This window comes from Myxine glutinosa, chromosome 5, assembly GCF_964187855.1.
Source record: "Myxine glutinosa chromosome 5, kmMyxGlut1.1, whole genome shotgun sequence".
Taxonomy (NCBI): Eukaryota; Metazoa; Chordata; class Myxini; order Myxiniformes; family Myxinidae; genus Myxine; species Myxine glutinosa.
Window position 1 is genome coordinate 17,821,043 of NC_136265.1, and position 14,731 is coordinate 17,835,773.

General features: G+C 43.5%; 1 protein-coding gene across 3 annotated transcripts in view; it reads right to left on the minus strand.

Moving 5' to 3' along the window:
* Positions 1-14,731, minus strand: part of LOC137427898 (guanylyl cyclase C) — a 219,445-nt gene that overhangs the window by 112,455 nt on the left and 92,259 nt on the right. For all 3 annotated transcript variants that reach the window (XM_078777647.1, XM_078777646.1, XM_068117705.2), the window contains exons 11-16: positions 14,164-14,251; positions 8,320-8,431; positions 7,946-8,035; positions 7,462-7,533; positions 7,225-7,335; positions 597-683 (exon numbers count right to left, since the gene is read on the minus strand). In XM_078777647.1, coding sequence (XP_078633773.1) covers positions 597-683; positions 7,225-7,335; positions 7,462-7,533; positions 7,946-8,035; positions 8,320-8,431; positions 14,164-14,251 — 560 coding nt within the window. The remainder of the gene's footprint in view (positions 1-596; positions 684-7,224; positions 7,336-7,461; positions 7,534-7,945; positions 8,036-8,319; positions 8,432-14,163; positions 14,252-14,731) is intronic.

Here is a 14,731-nt window from a genome sequence, read left to right on the forward strand (position 1 = left end):
TGCTGATGAGATAACCGAAAACCCAAGGAAGAAAAAATATTCTGCTTGTGCGAGCAGCGTTCTTTTGCTCCAGCGGCGACTTTAGCTGCAGGTTATTGCAATCTACAGTATGTTACTTTCAATATTTTCAAGACATCATTATCTACCATACTGTATAAAATACAATGTCAGTTTGTGTGTTAACATTTTCCATAAGAGTAATTATGTCTCTTCTATTGGAATTGTAGATGGTGGCTTGCAAACCGAGCCTCAAGGGCGTTGTACAGAAGCGTTTTTTAACGGTCAGTAAATACAAGGCGCAGGAGGTGAAATTCGCTGCACGTGATGTGCAATGCGCACAGAGTAAAACAAGTGTTCATTTACACCCGTATGATGTCTAATAAATAAAGATATAAGCACACCTGACACTAGGCCGAGGCTTCAGACTTTGGTACGTTCACGAGGATGTACGGTCGAATAAACTGTTCCAATCCGTCATTTTTGACGGGCTTTTATACTAGTGCATAATTTATTTATTTTTTTCCTCAAGATTTTTGGACCACTACATTTATCAATCGATGCCACGATCACAAGATCGCCAGTCAGGAGTGGAGTACCTTGGCGATATCTTGCATGATGGACACTTTGAACTCCCAGTCCAAGAGAGTGTTCTCTGGATAGGTCACCTTATCTGCAAGAACATCCTGGAATGCAGAAGTTCAACATGGGAATGAACAGGGGTAGAAGACGTGTAAGGATTGCAAGTATGTTCAATGTAATCTGGAGGATGTGTGCGAAGGAGCCGACATGTAATGGAGAAGGAATAATGCAAACAATGAAATGAGTATGGATAAAACGAAAAACTTGTTGAAATAGGAAAACAGTTTTGGGCTCGATGGATGGAAAAGCTGGTTTAACATGCGGAAGAGTATGAATATTATTACATTAGACGAGCAGAGTATCCACCTTCCGAGTACGTGGAGATTGCGCATTACTTGCTGAAAAAACTATCGTCTGTGTTTTACAAGAATACTCCATAGATATTTGTGTGGTATGCCTCTAAAGGGGTCTAAATGGGTTTAAAGGGGGGTATACTCATGCAATAGTAGTTAGGGTGTAAAGGGGAGTGAAGGTCTTAACTGTATCTGAGGGTTTAAAGGTCTAAACTCTAAATCGTCAAGGGGGTCTAAAGGGTCTCAGGAGTCTAGATGGCTTAAGGGGTTTAAAGGAGTCTAAAGAGTCTTGAAAGGTCTAAAAAGGCATCTTAAATGCTACTTATTCGACTTTTTGTTTTTATTATATTCGATGGTATCGGCATTGAAATATCTCGTGATCCGGTTATTCGTCGGACCTCCAACAACTCAGGACCTCACGTGAAAGGGAGACAAATTTTAATATGGCTCATACATGCGTAATAGGAGTTTCCCATCCTATATATCTATGGCCCTTGGTCTCGGAAGTAGTTTCCGGACAAAGTAACGGGCTTGGTCCACCACAATGGAGAAATAACCCAAATAATAACACGTATGAGAAATTTTTAAAAAAAAGAAGAAAAAGAATTCTACAAATACAAATTTTTTGATAATGTTTTTGAAAAAATATATATATTTTGTAGAAAATCTAAGGAGTGGCCCCCTAAGTATACCCTGGAAATATGGTGTCGATGCGCCAAAGGGTCTTGAAGTGGTGACCGGACATAAAGACAGACACACCTTTGCTTTTATTTGTTAAAAAAACTTATAATAAAAAATAAAAAAAAATTGAAAATAAAAAAGAAAGAATATTGATACTAAAATAATTAAAATCCAAGAATCGAATGAAATAATTTTACATCAATCACTTATCCCCCAAAGTAAATTTTATGTAAACTACAATTTCACCACATCTGATGCGACATGACGTCAATGGTGCCTTCATTAGAAGCAAGCACATAAACAAAGGTTATCAACATAGTATGTATGCAAATAACCTCTTACCACATCTCAACCATGTGACTAAATCTCACCCCTCTACGTCAACCTCAGTGATCCCAACCTCTTTTGTAATTATTTACCTTTATCCCCAGTTTTGTCATGTGATACTCTAGCTTTTCCCCATTCCATGTATCGATATACTATAAAAGCTGTTTGTATGTCGCCATGTTTTGCAGAGATATGACTGAATTTATCTTCGACAAACTTTCAGAAGTTCATCAGTGAGTTATATGGTATAGGCAGCAATGAGTCCTTTTGGGTAGGTCTCTACCAGCTTCGCACAGTGAGATGGTGAAATATTTCCCCATTCTTGAAATTCACGTGAAAAATGTTCGAATTCCGCCAAGTTTGATGGGGATCATCGATGAACTGCAATCTTCAAGTCTCGTATTAAATGTTCAATTGGGTTCAAGTCAGGACTTTGACTGGGTCACTCAAGAACATTTATTTTCTTCTTATTCAGCCACTCCTGTGTGGCTTTAGCTTTGTGCTTTGGATCATTGTTCTGCTGAAATGTGAATCTCCTACCCAGTTTCAGATTCATGGCTGACTCAAACAGGTTTTCATCAAAGATTCTCCTGTACTCTTTGCACCGTTCCAATGTCCCTTCTAACCTGACAAACTTGTCAGTCCCTGCTGATGAAAAGCAGCCCCATAACATGATGCTGCCACTACCATGCTTGGCAGTATGGATGGTGTTGACAGAGTGATGTGCAGTGTTAGGCTTATGCCAGACGTAACACTTTGAATTTAGACCAAAAAATTTTCTCACCCTCCCCCTCTCTTTTTCCTTTTGATCAAACTGGCTGGGGTATGCATTTGACACAGGCCATGCAAGGAAACAAACGCTGAGGTCTCCTCTTCTCTGCCTTTGTGTAAATGCTCAAAACGCGGGGCTTTCCTGTGATGACATAGCTGTGATGCTAATTTATGGATCAAAAATAAAAATAGGGCCAATACCCCTGGGCGCTCACCTGGTAGAATAAAGCAGAATACTACACTGACTAAAGGTATTCGCGTCCCTGCGGATTAAGATCAGTCGGGACGGATGGTTGAACCAGCCTTAACTCCCAAGGTGACCTCCTGATGATGGCGGTTTTCTTGTGCATACGCAGGATGGAAGAGATGCGAAAGCTTAATTAAACAAACACACGGGTTTATTCCCGAAACCACGGAGCATGCAAAGATGACAAACAAAAATGCAACAATAATGATTTAATAAAAATAAAGAACGGCCGAAAATTGAATGTTGAGGTAAAATTAATTTCTAATTTGAGGCGCCTCTATTCTGACTCAACCACACACATGGAAGGGTAATAAAGTAAAATACCCCTCTTGGCCGGCACTTAGCTTTGGCCCCACTGAGTCCTTTTGGAGGTTGGCGGCCGTCGATGCTCAAAGCTCCACAGGCGGGAGCTCGGCAAAAGATGGCGACAAATGCGCAGCGCATCAAAGGCGCCCAGGGCCGTGAGGCGAGTGGTGAAGATGGCCCTCTTTCTTTTTGGTCCCTCAAGGTTTCCTCTCCTCCTTGTCCTTGGGAAAGACAGTGTGGCCCACGGGCTCCCTTGCGAGCCCAGCAGTCCAAAGTTCCCTGTGATTGCCACACAAAACGTCGTCCTCCGAGGGTCAGCTTCTTGTCCAACAAGCAGAACCAAGCTCTTTTCTTCTTCAGCTGCGAGAGCCAATAGAGATGCTTCCCTCTCAGTCTGCCCACATTCCCCGGGCCAATTGCATCCCTTAGGGGCGTGGCCTGCTGGTCTTATTCTCGGTCCACTGATAGCTCCATCTCTCCTAGGCGGGTCTTTTTCCATACTATGTCCATGGGGGCGGGCTTAGTTTGGCTGGTAGTTGTTTTGCATGGCCAGCAGATGCTTTAAAATGTTAAGGAAAACTACAGAGGGTTTGAGGCACAGGGGAAAACTAACCTTAACCCCTATTACTACTTAACACAGCATCATCCTTAAGGTTAAACAACCTTAAGCTACATTTTCCCAACTTATGTACATCGAGATGCTCCAACACGTCACACGTTCCATGCTATTTCCTATTCAGTCCTACCTCTCCTACAGTACTCCCTTACCTACCCCCATAAACGTAACAGTATTTTAAACAGTATCACGGTATTTTAAACCAATTTAAATGGTTGCTAGCAGACAGGGCAGCATGTAGAATCAATTTTTTGGGGGAAACCCATCCTCTTCCCCCCCCCCCCCCCGTCCACTCCCTGCCCCGTAGACCCACTTAGACCCCGACTTTTTTTTATGCCGTGAACACTTTGGTACATGAACACACTTAATGGCATGAACACGCTTTGGTACATCACGGGTGATGAAGGTTGTGGTCAAGTTGCGTCAAAATTGTGTGTGTAGTTTCAGAGGAAAAGCCAAATACATATTTTGGGAAACGGTGGGGCGGGGGCAGGGGGTGGGGTTAAAACCCAATTTGCCCCCTGGAAGACTCACTTCGGCCCCGATTCTTTTTTTTCTTTTTTTCCTTTTTAAATGCCGTGAACAAACTTGAGTTGTAACATACCAAATATCATTTTAGACAAGTTTGGTCACAATGCCATCAGCAGTTTCAGAGAAGTTGCTAGTGTTTACGGACTGACTAACGGACAATGTGCCATCTCATAAGTTCCCTGGAACCATGTTCCAGGCGAGCTAAAAAAGGATTTCTGAGGGATCCAGACTTCCGTGCAGGGATAACCAGTGTCGATGTCGATGATGTCGTTGATGTCGTTGGCGATTGCAGTTTCGATAAGTGTACTCATGTACCCATTAGAAAAAAAAACAGTCACAAACGTTCTCGGGAGGTCCCTGAATACACCGTTGTTGGATTTATTGAAATCTGTTAATCCGTTCATCAATTCTCAAGGCATAACACGACACACAAACAGACAGATCCGGCTCCTTTTAATCTTTTGAAATATCGATTACGGTACAAGGAGATCTTTAGAAAATGGACAAATACACCTGGGCTGTAGACTGTAGAGGGAGTCTAGGGTATATGGGATTTGAAGACGCGTTCCGCGTATCGCTAGCTATTGATTCATATTTAATGCTATAAACAAGCAGTTGAAGCTGAACCAACACTTCGCAAACATGATATTGCACGATCCTTGTAACATCCTAGCTCTTCCACAAGCCTCGACCATGTATACAAAAAAAGGGCAGAGAGTGGACAAGGATGTGCGAGCGCGAGTTTGGTTTGCATCATGGTATAACACAGTGAGTGTATGAAGTGTGAACATGATTAGTTTATCGAGGAACAAATTGTGTGGTTTCGCTCAGAAATCATCGCTCCGCCATGACCACAAATTCATTGGTGACGGTGCTTGGGCCTCAAAGTCCCGTGCATGCGAGGCAAGGCTTGTTTTGAATATCAATACACGATCTTCCTTTCCCCACAACACAAATAATGACCTTTTTGTGGTTGTTCCATACAAAAAGGGTCATCTACATATTTTGTACACAAAAACGTCAAATTAAACTAGATTCGCCAAGGGATCCAATGCCTGCGAACCAATGATGGCCATATTTTGTTCAGACCGCCATATGACCTTGACCTTTAGCATTTAGAGTATAAATAACGAAAATGTGTCCCCATCTAGAATGTATCCATCAAACTCAACATCATGAAAATTAGAGGAGAATTATTGAAGCCATGATGAAAAAGGTGTTTTTTGTTAATTAGGTCACAATGTGAAAAAGGTAGGTCAAGGATACTAATCAAGTATCAGGTGCACAACTTCAGTGCAGGTACGCAATAGTGATGCAAGGACGTCTTGGAAGGCCAAGCGGTCTTTGAGATTCAGCATTGGCAAAATTGAGCAATGACAAAAGGCACATTATGTTTTTTTTTAGCCCACTTGACATTGACCCTTAACCCGGAGGAGTTTTAATGCTGGTCAAGTGTAAAGTCAGATGTAAATCGAGTGTAAATATGACTTGCCCCAGGCTATCTAGAAAGGGCAATTTAGTTCCGATCGGACAAACCTTAGTCGAGTTATGGTGAAAAATATTAAAATGTCCATAATTAGGTCATGACCTTTTCTTTCTTTTTTGGATACAAGATCGAGGCTCGTGAAAGACCTTAAAAAATAAGTGAAGGTCAAAAGAAATTGTGTGAACCCAGCAAACTTTTTATTCCCTTTGAACCACCTTTAGAGGCCATTTTTCCCCGCAGAGCAGGGGTTGGCCTTTTTCGGGCACCATGGTCCCCTTTTTGAAGCAACGTTTTACGGCCGGTTGCCCTTCCTGCCGCCAACCCTGTTAGTCGCCTCTTGCGACACACAAGGAATTACCAGTGAGCTGGTACTCAATTTGCCGACATCGGAAGGATGACAGGCTGAGTCAACCCCCCTGGCATTAATTCAGCGATCGACCCGGATTAAGAACCCAGGATGCTAGGATCCCAAGCCGGCACCCTAACCGCGAAGCCAACACCAGGTTTTTATTCCCATTATTGGTGAAAAATTTCATTCCGAAAGTCCCAGCCAGCACTGATTTATAGCTCGGACATCCCAAAAGAAGCTCGTCCAATGGACGCGTAGGTGCAGAAAATTACATCAGCCCAGTTTATGATGCATCAGCCGACCCCTTAACGGTTAATTCAAAGCACAGCGGCAATGGGAAGAAAACAGGAAAACCTTCATTGGCAAATAAAAGCGGAACAGGTATAGGAAATAAGAAAACGACTGACTCCTGAGAAATAGAAATATAAGTAAAGGTTGAGGAATAACAACCCCTTCGTTGCTATGGTGTTTAGGGAACCACGTGCTGCACCGGATATTGCCGCATGTGTCCTGACTGACAGGATGTGTCTGTGACACACCATCCTGCCTGTGGTCGACGAACAGACATGGAAAAGAAACCAAGAAAATGACAAAAGAAGCACAAAAAGGCCAGCTCCGCACAGGCCGAGCACAGCGGATACCTGGAGGTTGCATGATAATACAGGAATAATAGTCTACACTTATCAGAACGATTCATTTGTGGATGAACCAATCGCAACAATGTGATTATATACTTGTTTTGTCTGTTTTGGACAAACCCCCGCCCCCCCCCCCCCCCCCAAGCTGTTCCTGGAAGTGCAGGTACGTTTTGTTGGACAACAGATGTGAAGCTGCGAGGGAGCGACATTACTAGATCGATTACGAGAGCTGGCATTGGTGAAATCTTTTAAGGACACAGTAGATTACTATTCTGGAAAGGGGTAAAGGGTTATTGGGGTCGCGCGCGTGCGTGTGTGCGTGTGCGTGGTCTCGGTTCACCTGCAGGGACCCACGGCTGCAAAACTCCTGCACGAAGTATATTGCCTCGGTCTCTCGGTCTTGCGTTGTGCCGTAGACCTTGGCCAGGTTGTTGAAATGTAGCTCGAGCAGCTATGGAAGACAAAGAGGGGGGAAGTTTGGGGATTTCAACCCTTGTTGTGGGATAAAAATAGAGCGAGACGGTTGGGGGCTTGGGGTCTCCTCAACATGTGACTTCTCTGGTGCCACGTCACTTACGTTGATGAGTTCCAGCTTTTGCTGCCGTGAGAAGACCTTATCAGTCACAAATATCCGTTCCAGAGCCACGGACTGCGGATGTAGAAAGGTCGGCATGGTCATCATACACCCCATTTTTTGTTTGTTTGTTTACAAGATCGAGGCTCGTGTAAGAGCTAACATTAATCACAAAAAGACAAACTGACACATAAAACATAAGATAAAGGAGCGGGAGACAAGATGGAGAGAGAGGAAAGCACACAAGTACAACATTTGAGAGCAGGGATATCGGGAGATCTGTGGGAGGGAGAGGGCTTGGGGAGGAGGAGGCGTGGGAAGGGGGGGGGGGGGGGAATTCCAGGCGTAATACACTTATTAAACAATTCAAGATGAAAATCCTCGTCTAATATGAAGATTGATTCATGATGCAGTGCCCCCTCCTAGCAGAGAACAGAGATTTATTTTATAACCAAAAATCCATTAGGTGAGTTGAGGCTAAACTTACCTTGTTGTTGTAAATCTTTGAGAGTCTCCTGTGTGCTGCTTTGCTGTAGTTTGAGTCATAACTGCTGCGTCTCTCAAAAGTTCTCTGGACCTTATAAACCCAGGAGACGGGAGGAGACAAGTCGTGCGTCAATGGATAGAAAATCCACAAAGCGAGAGACAATTATCAAATTTGTCATCTCAACTTCACCCCTGAAAGCAATTTTTAAGTTTGATCACCGTTACATGTTACCGTTACATGGGAGTGGATCAAGATGTCATTTTCATGATGAAGGGTCTATGTTAAACATCTTATCAAGACAAGACCAGTTGTCTCCATCCGCAGTCTATCAACAACGGCTCAAACAAACCGTGCATCTTCCTCTGTTCATTCACCTTTTCTCTCTCTAATCTTTCATCCTGGCTCTTCTCTCCATCCAGATCCTGGAGATCATCCCAAGAGATGACCCATCGTTGCTGGGTCAGACTCCTCTTGAGAGAGCGCTTGCTGGTTTGATGGACAAGGCAGGGGATTTCTTAAGTTAAATGAATGACATAAATCAATATACAAAGAGGGGGAGAGAGAGAGAGAGACATAAAAGAGCACACCGATACAACAAACACACAAACTGGATAGACAACTTTGCATTTTATATGTCTATGGATATAATTTGCCGATGGATACGTAGCGGCAGGAATGGCCATGTTATTTTACGTATCAGATCTACGTTTTTTGAAATGCCGACTTCTTCCCTGGAGGTCCTTGCAGGGTCCTTGTGTTTTATACTTCTCCCACCCCCCCCCCCCCCTTCCCACGCCTCCTTCCCCCAACCCCCCCTCCTCCCACAGATCTCCCGATGTCCCTGCTCTCAAATGTTGTTTGTGCGCTTCCCCTTCTCTCCCCATCTTGTCTACCGCTCCCCTTATTATATATTTTGTGTGTCGGTTTGATTTTTTGTGTGATTAATGTTAGCTCTTTCACGAGCCTCGATCCTGGAAACCAAAAAAAAAATCAAAACAAAGAAAGAAAAAAAATTATAAAAAGATTAAAATACATTAATCCTGTTTCACTAGAGCAGGGACACTAGATTGTTTATATCGCTGAGTTATTGATTGAGGAATGTGTATGTGGTGAGAATTTCTGAGTCCAGTTCGAGAGAGGCATTGTTTTTCAGCTGGAAGCAGATCACGATGTCGCAAGGAAGCCAGGATCGATTTTGCGAAGTTGGTGAGTACATCATTCCTTCACGGAGCCAGGGAAGGAATGCCGAAGCTGCTTAGGAGTTCCTCGTCATGATGTTGATCAGGGTACGCGGCCATCCTAAGAGCTCTTCGCTGCACTCTCTCTATGCTATCGGACTGTCAGTCCACTACAAATCAGGATTTGCATATCTAGTCACTGAATTCAACAACCAATTATTTTTCAGGTCAACATCGGCCAAAAGGTCAACATAGGCCGAATTTCTAAAAATCCTCAATTTCTATCCGATTAACTTGAAATTTGAAGAGAATTTGCATATCTGGTCACTGAATTCAACCACCAACTATTTTTAAGGTCAGCATAGGCCAAAAGGTCAACATAGGCCAAATTTCTAAAATACTTAATTTTCATCTAATTAACTTGAAATTTGGAGAGGATTTGCATATCTGGTCAATAAATTCAACCACCAAGTATTTTTGAGGTCAGCATAGGCCAAAAGGTCAACATAGGCCAAATTTCTAAAATACTTTATTTTCATCTGATTAACTTGAAATTTGGAGAGGATTTGCATATCTGGTCAATAAATTAAATCAAGTATTTTTGAGGTCAGCATAGGCCAAAAGGTCAACATAGGCCGAATTTCTAAAATCCTCAATTTTCATCTGAGTGACTTGAAATTTGAAGAGGATTTGCGTACCAGGTCACTGAATTCAACCACCAATTATTTTTCAGGTCAACATCGGCCAAAAGGTCAACATAGACCAAATTTCTAAAATACTTTATTTTCATCTGATTAACTTGAAATTTGGAGAGGACTTGCATATCTGGTCAATAAATTCAACCACCAAGTATTTTTGTGGTCAACATAGGCCGAATTTCTAAAATCCTCAATTTCTATCCGATTAACTTGAAATTTTAAAAGGATTTGCCTATCTAGTCACTCAATTCAGCCACCCAGTATTTTTGAGGTCAACATCGGCCAAAATGTCAACATAGGCAAAGTTTCTAAAATCCTCAATTTTCATCCAATTAACTTGAAATTTGAAGCGGATTTGCATATCTGGTCGCTGAATTTAACCCCCAACTATTTTTGAAGTCAGCATAGGCCAAAAGGTCAACATAGGCCAAATTTGTAAAATACTTTATTTCCATCTGATTAACTTGAAATTTGGAGAGGATTTGCATATCTGATCAATAAATTCAACCACCAAGTATTTTTGTGGTCAACATAGGCCAAAAGGTCAACATAGGCCAAATTTGTAAAATACTTTATTTCCATCTGATTAACTTGAAATTTGGAGAGGATTTGCATATCTGATCAATAAATTCAACCACCAAGTATTTTTGTGGTCAACATAGGCCAAAATGTCAACAACATAGGCCAGATTTCTAAAATCCTCAATTTTCATCTGATTGACTTGAAATTTGAAGAGGATTTGCATACCAGGTCACTGAATTCAACCACCAATTATTTTTGAGGTCATCATAGGTCAACAACTTATTTTAGGGATTTCGCAAGTTCTGTGCTGTGTACGACATATTTCTTGTTTATTGATGTGTTACCTGCCCCACCAACGTGGACGGAGGTTGTTTTCACCCCTCTTTGTCTGTGTGTTTGTCTGTTTGTCCGTCTGTGAGAAGGATAATCAAAAGGTTATGGACGGTTTCGGACAAAAGTTGGTGGACAGGTTTGTGTGTGACAGCGCCGAATTGATTCGATTTTGTCTCAATCCATGTTTTGTATTGGGATTTTCCGTCTTCATAATCTTGCGCCTTTTCTGTATATAAACTTGTTATTCCTAAAGAACACGCTCCATGTGATGATCTGCTGCTGTAATCCACGCAGGTGAGGTAGGGTAAATCCCCGGGGGAGGTTAAAACTAGTAACATTCGCTTTTAAAAGCGGCATTAGCAATTCCGAGATTGGGCCGCGTGAAAAGCTATATCCGCTCGGATCTCTAACCTGTGGATAAGTAAATAATAAAACCCTCCCCGTCGACGCGACAGTATTAAATATCTCCATAACTTAAAAAAATATTCTAATTATTATTTATTCCATGTGAATATAATCGATCTGTATTATAAAAGGAGCTGTGTCTGTCTGTCATGCTATAACTTGAGAACGGATTAACGGATTTCAATGAAGCCAATGACCATGGATTCAGGGGACTCCCAGGATGGTTGTTGACATAAACATAAATAAATAGATAAAAAGGAAGGTTTGTACGTGGGTGCATGGGCACACGTAGCGAAACTGCAAACACCAACTTGCGACGCTGGTTATTTTCGCACAGAGGGCAGGATCTCCCAGGAATCCTTTGGGCAAAGCCGTCTAGAACAGTTTGTCCATCAGTATGTATGTCCCCTCAAATGTATACCAATCAGAGCTGAGGATCTGGTCACATGACAGGGTGTTGTGATTACGACTGATGTCATTATGGCGGTACGGCAGCTGACTCTCCACACACCGGCATTTTAATTCTAATTTTGTTCAGGCCGAACATATCGTCGAACCTGTCATATATCACAATCGCCATGCTCTACCTTCACGTTTTTCATTCAGTGTGAAACACAAACAAACCGATTGTTAAAATTACCATCAAATATCGAAAGCATCGGCATTACGGCTCTTCCAGCAAAACGATACATATAGGCCTTAGGCTTCATGCCTCACCTCCAGGCCTCTTTGGACAAATTAAGCTCAGGTTTATTAATACAGCAGTGTTTCGCTTCAGTAGTATCGTTTTCGTAATAATATTAATATAGTAAATATGACCATAACACTTGAATCCCAATGTCGTGATACAAAGTTTATGGATTGAAGTGGTGTATGGTTCATGAATCAATGATAAGCGGTGTATGATACTAGCAACAGCAGAAGTAAGGAATTCACCATGTACGCACACAAGGTTTGTGTGTGCGTACATGGCCACATGGGGTGAAACTGCAAACGCCAAGTTGTAACGCTGATTATCGCTGCACAGAGGGCAGGATCTCCCAGGAATCCTTTCTTGTTCTTGCCCCATAGATTAGCCATCTCAGCTATGCCGAGGAAACGGAAAGGCCAAAGTGGAAAGAGTCCTCGAGATACAAGGAATCAGAGAGCACGCATAGATAATGAGGCATCAGAATTTGTTTCCAGGCATGGCCTGTGCCTAATAGCCGGCGAAACCGGTGTTGTGAATGAACGCGTATTATGTAGAAAAGCCAGATTTTGCTGGATCCTTTGAGAATTTCGAAGCTTTGACGCACCAAATCGCTCCATGGAGGCCGCCATCTTGCGGATGCGGAAGTATGCATAAACAATTGCGAAAAAGTTCAATCGAGGCTATGGCTTCGCCGGCTCATTGCGGCTTTGCAGTGGGGTCATATTAGGTACACCCGACAATTTGATCAAAATAAGGAAGAGAGGGGGAGGGCGAGAATTTTTTGATTTTGATCTTCCTCTTGGTGTGTTGTTGTATGTTATTCGCAATTCAGCATCAAAAATGGCTGTGATTCATATCCCATTAACAATTTTCCCCCATCCTTGATCCCCGAGTGTACAGCTAGCCCACCAATACACCACCTAATTTTATTTTTTACCATTAACAAAGTATGTTTTTTGTTTTTTTTGCAATCACACAAAGATTGGTATTTCTGTAAGCGAAGCGACGAGTGTTATATTTTGGTATTTTCAAAACAATTCAAGAAAAACAGAGCGGGCGATTATTTATTTATTTTTATTTTTATTTTTTATTTTTATACTGAATCGAGGCTCGTGAAAGAGCTGACAACCGCGAGGGAAAGACAGCACAGGGGGACTGCGAGGGAAAGACAGCACAGGGGGACCGCGAGGGAAAGACAGCACAGGGGGACCGTGAGGGAAAGACAGCACAGGGGGACCGTGAGGGAAAGACAGCACAGGGGGACCGCGAGGGAAAGACAGCACAGGGGGACCACGAGGGAAAGACAGCACAGGGGGACCGTGAGGGAAAGACAGCACAGGGGGACCGCGAGGGAAAGACAGCACAGGGGGACCGCGAGGGAAAGACAGCACAGGGGGACCGCGAGGGAAAGACAGCACAGGGGGACCGCGAGGGAAAGACAGCACAGGGGGACCGCGAGGGAAAGACAGCACAGGGGGACCGCGAGGGAAAGACAGCACGGGGGACAGCGAGGGAAAGACAGCACAGGGGGACCGCGAGGGAAAGACAGCACAAGGGGACCGCGAGGGAAAGACAGCACAGGGGGACCACGAGGGAAAGACAGCACAGGGGGACCGCGAGGGAAAGACAGCACAGGGGGACCGTGAGGGAAAGACAGCACAGGGGGACCGCGAGGGAAAGACAGCACAGGGGGACCACGAGGGAAAGACAGCACAGGGGGACCGCGAGGGAAAGACAGCACAGGGGGACCGCGAGGGAAAGACAGCACAGGGGGACCGCGAGGGAAAGACAGCACAGGGGGACCGCGAGGGAAAGACAGCACAGGGGGACCACGAGGGAAAGACAGCACAGGGGGACCGCGAGGGAAAGACAGCACAGGGGGACTGTGAGGGAAAGACAGCACAGGGGGACCACGAGGGAAAGACAGCACAGGGGGACCACGAGGGAAAGACAGCACAGGGGGACCGCGAGGGAAAGACAGCACAGGGGGGACCGCGAGGGAAAGACAGCACAGGGGGACCGCGAGGGAAAGACAGCACAGGGGGACCACGAGGGAAAGACAGCACAGGGGGACCGCGAGGGAAAGACAGCACAGGGGGGATATGTGAAACGTGATATGTGATTTACGTGAAACGATCCTCAAAGCATTAAGCATACACTTATGATATTATTGGTTAACAAATTTTTTTATAATGTCAAACATCAAGGTAGAACTCTGATGGTGTTTTGTGTGCTCAAAGAGAGTTTGAAAAAAATCAAGCATCAATGACGTCATGTGTGGCCAGAAATGTTACATTTAATTGTTCACTTATATTAACAACAGAAGGTTTTTCTCATTCATGTGCAGTGTTTATCTGATGCAATTAGTGAAAAGCAAAATAACCCCCTGACCTCCAGATGATGAAGAAGGCAATGACGAAGAAGAAGAGAATGATGATTAACGCCATCAGAGCATCTTTGGCCTGTTTTTCCCAACGTTCTGGAATGCGGAGGGTGGGATGGGTAGCGAAGTTATAGAGACCGACGATCCCAGGTTGATTAAACATTCCACGAGCCATTCTGATATTTACATGCTTGGCAACACTCCACAGTGAGCTTTACTTCCTCCAAAGCCAACCAACTTGCAGTTTGCCAATACACCACCAAAGCAACGCGAACGCTTTCAGCTAAACTCGTCAAACGTTACCAGAGGATCCTGAAGGACAAATGTGGGGATGTCAATGTTTTTTGGCTATATAGGTCAAAGGTCAAGGTTATCTCGTTTGTCCGGGCGATATCTCAGCCATCCTTTGAGTTAGGAAGCTCAAATTTGGGCACAATAGTGAACACGTGTTTTGACCAAAATAATATTTTTAATTTTTTTATTAATTGATTAATTAATTAATTTTTATCGATTTATTAAGTACGGTACTTATTTTCTTTCTTGTCTGGGCAATATTTCAGGCACCTTTTGAGCTCG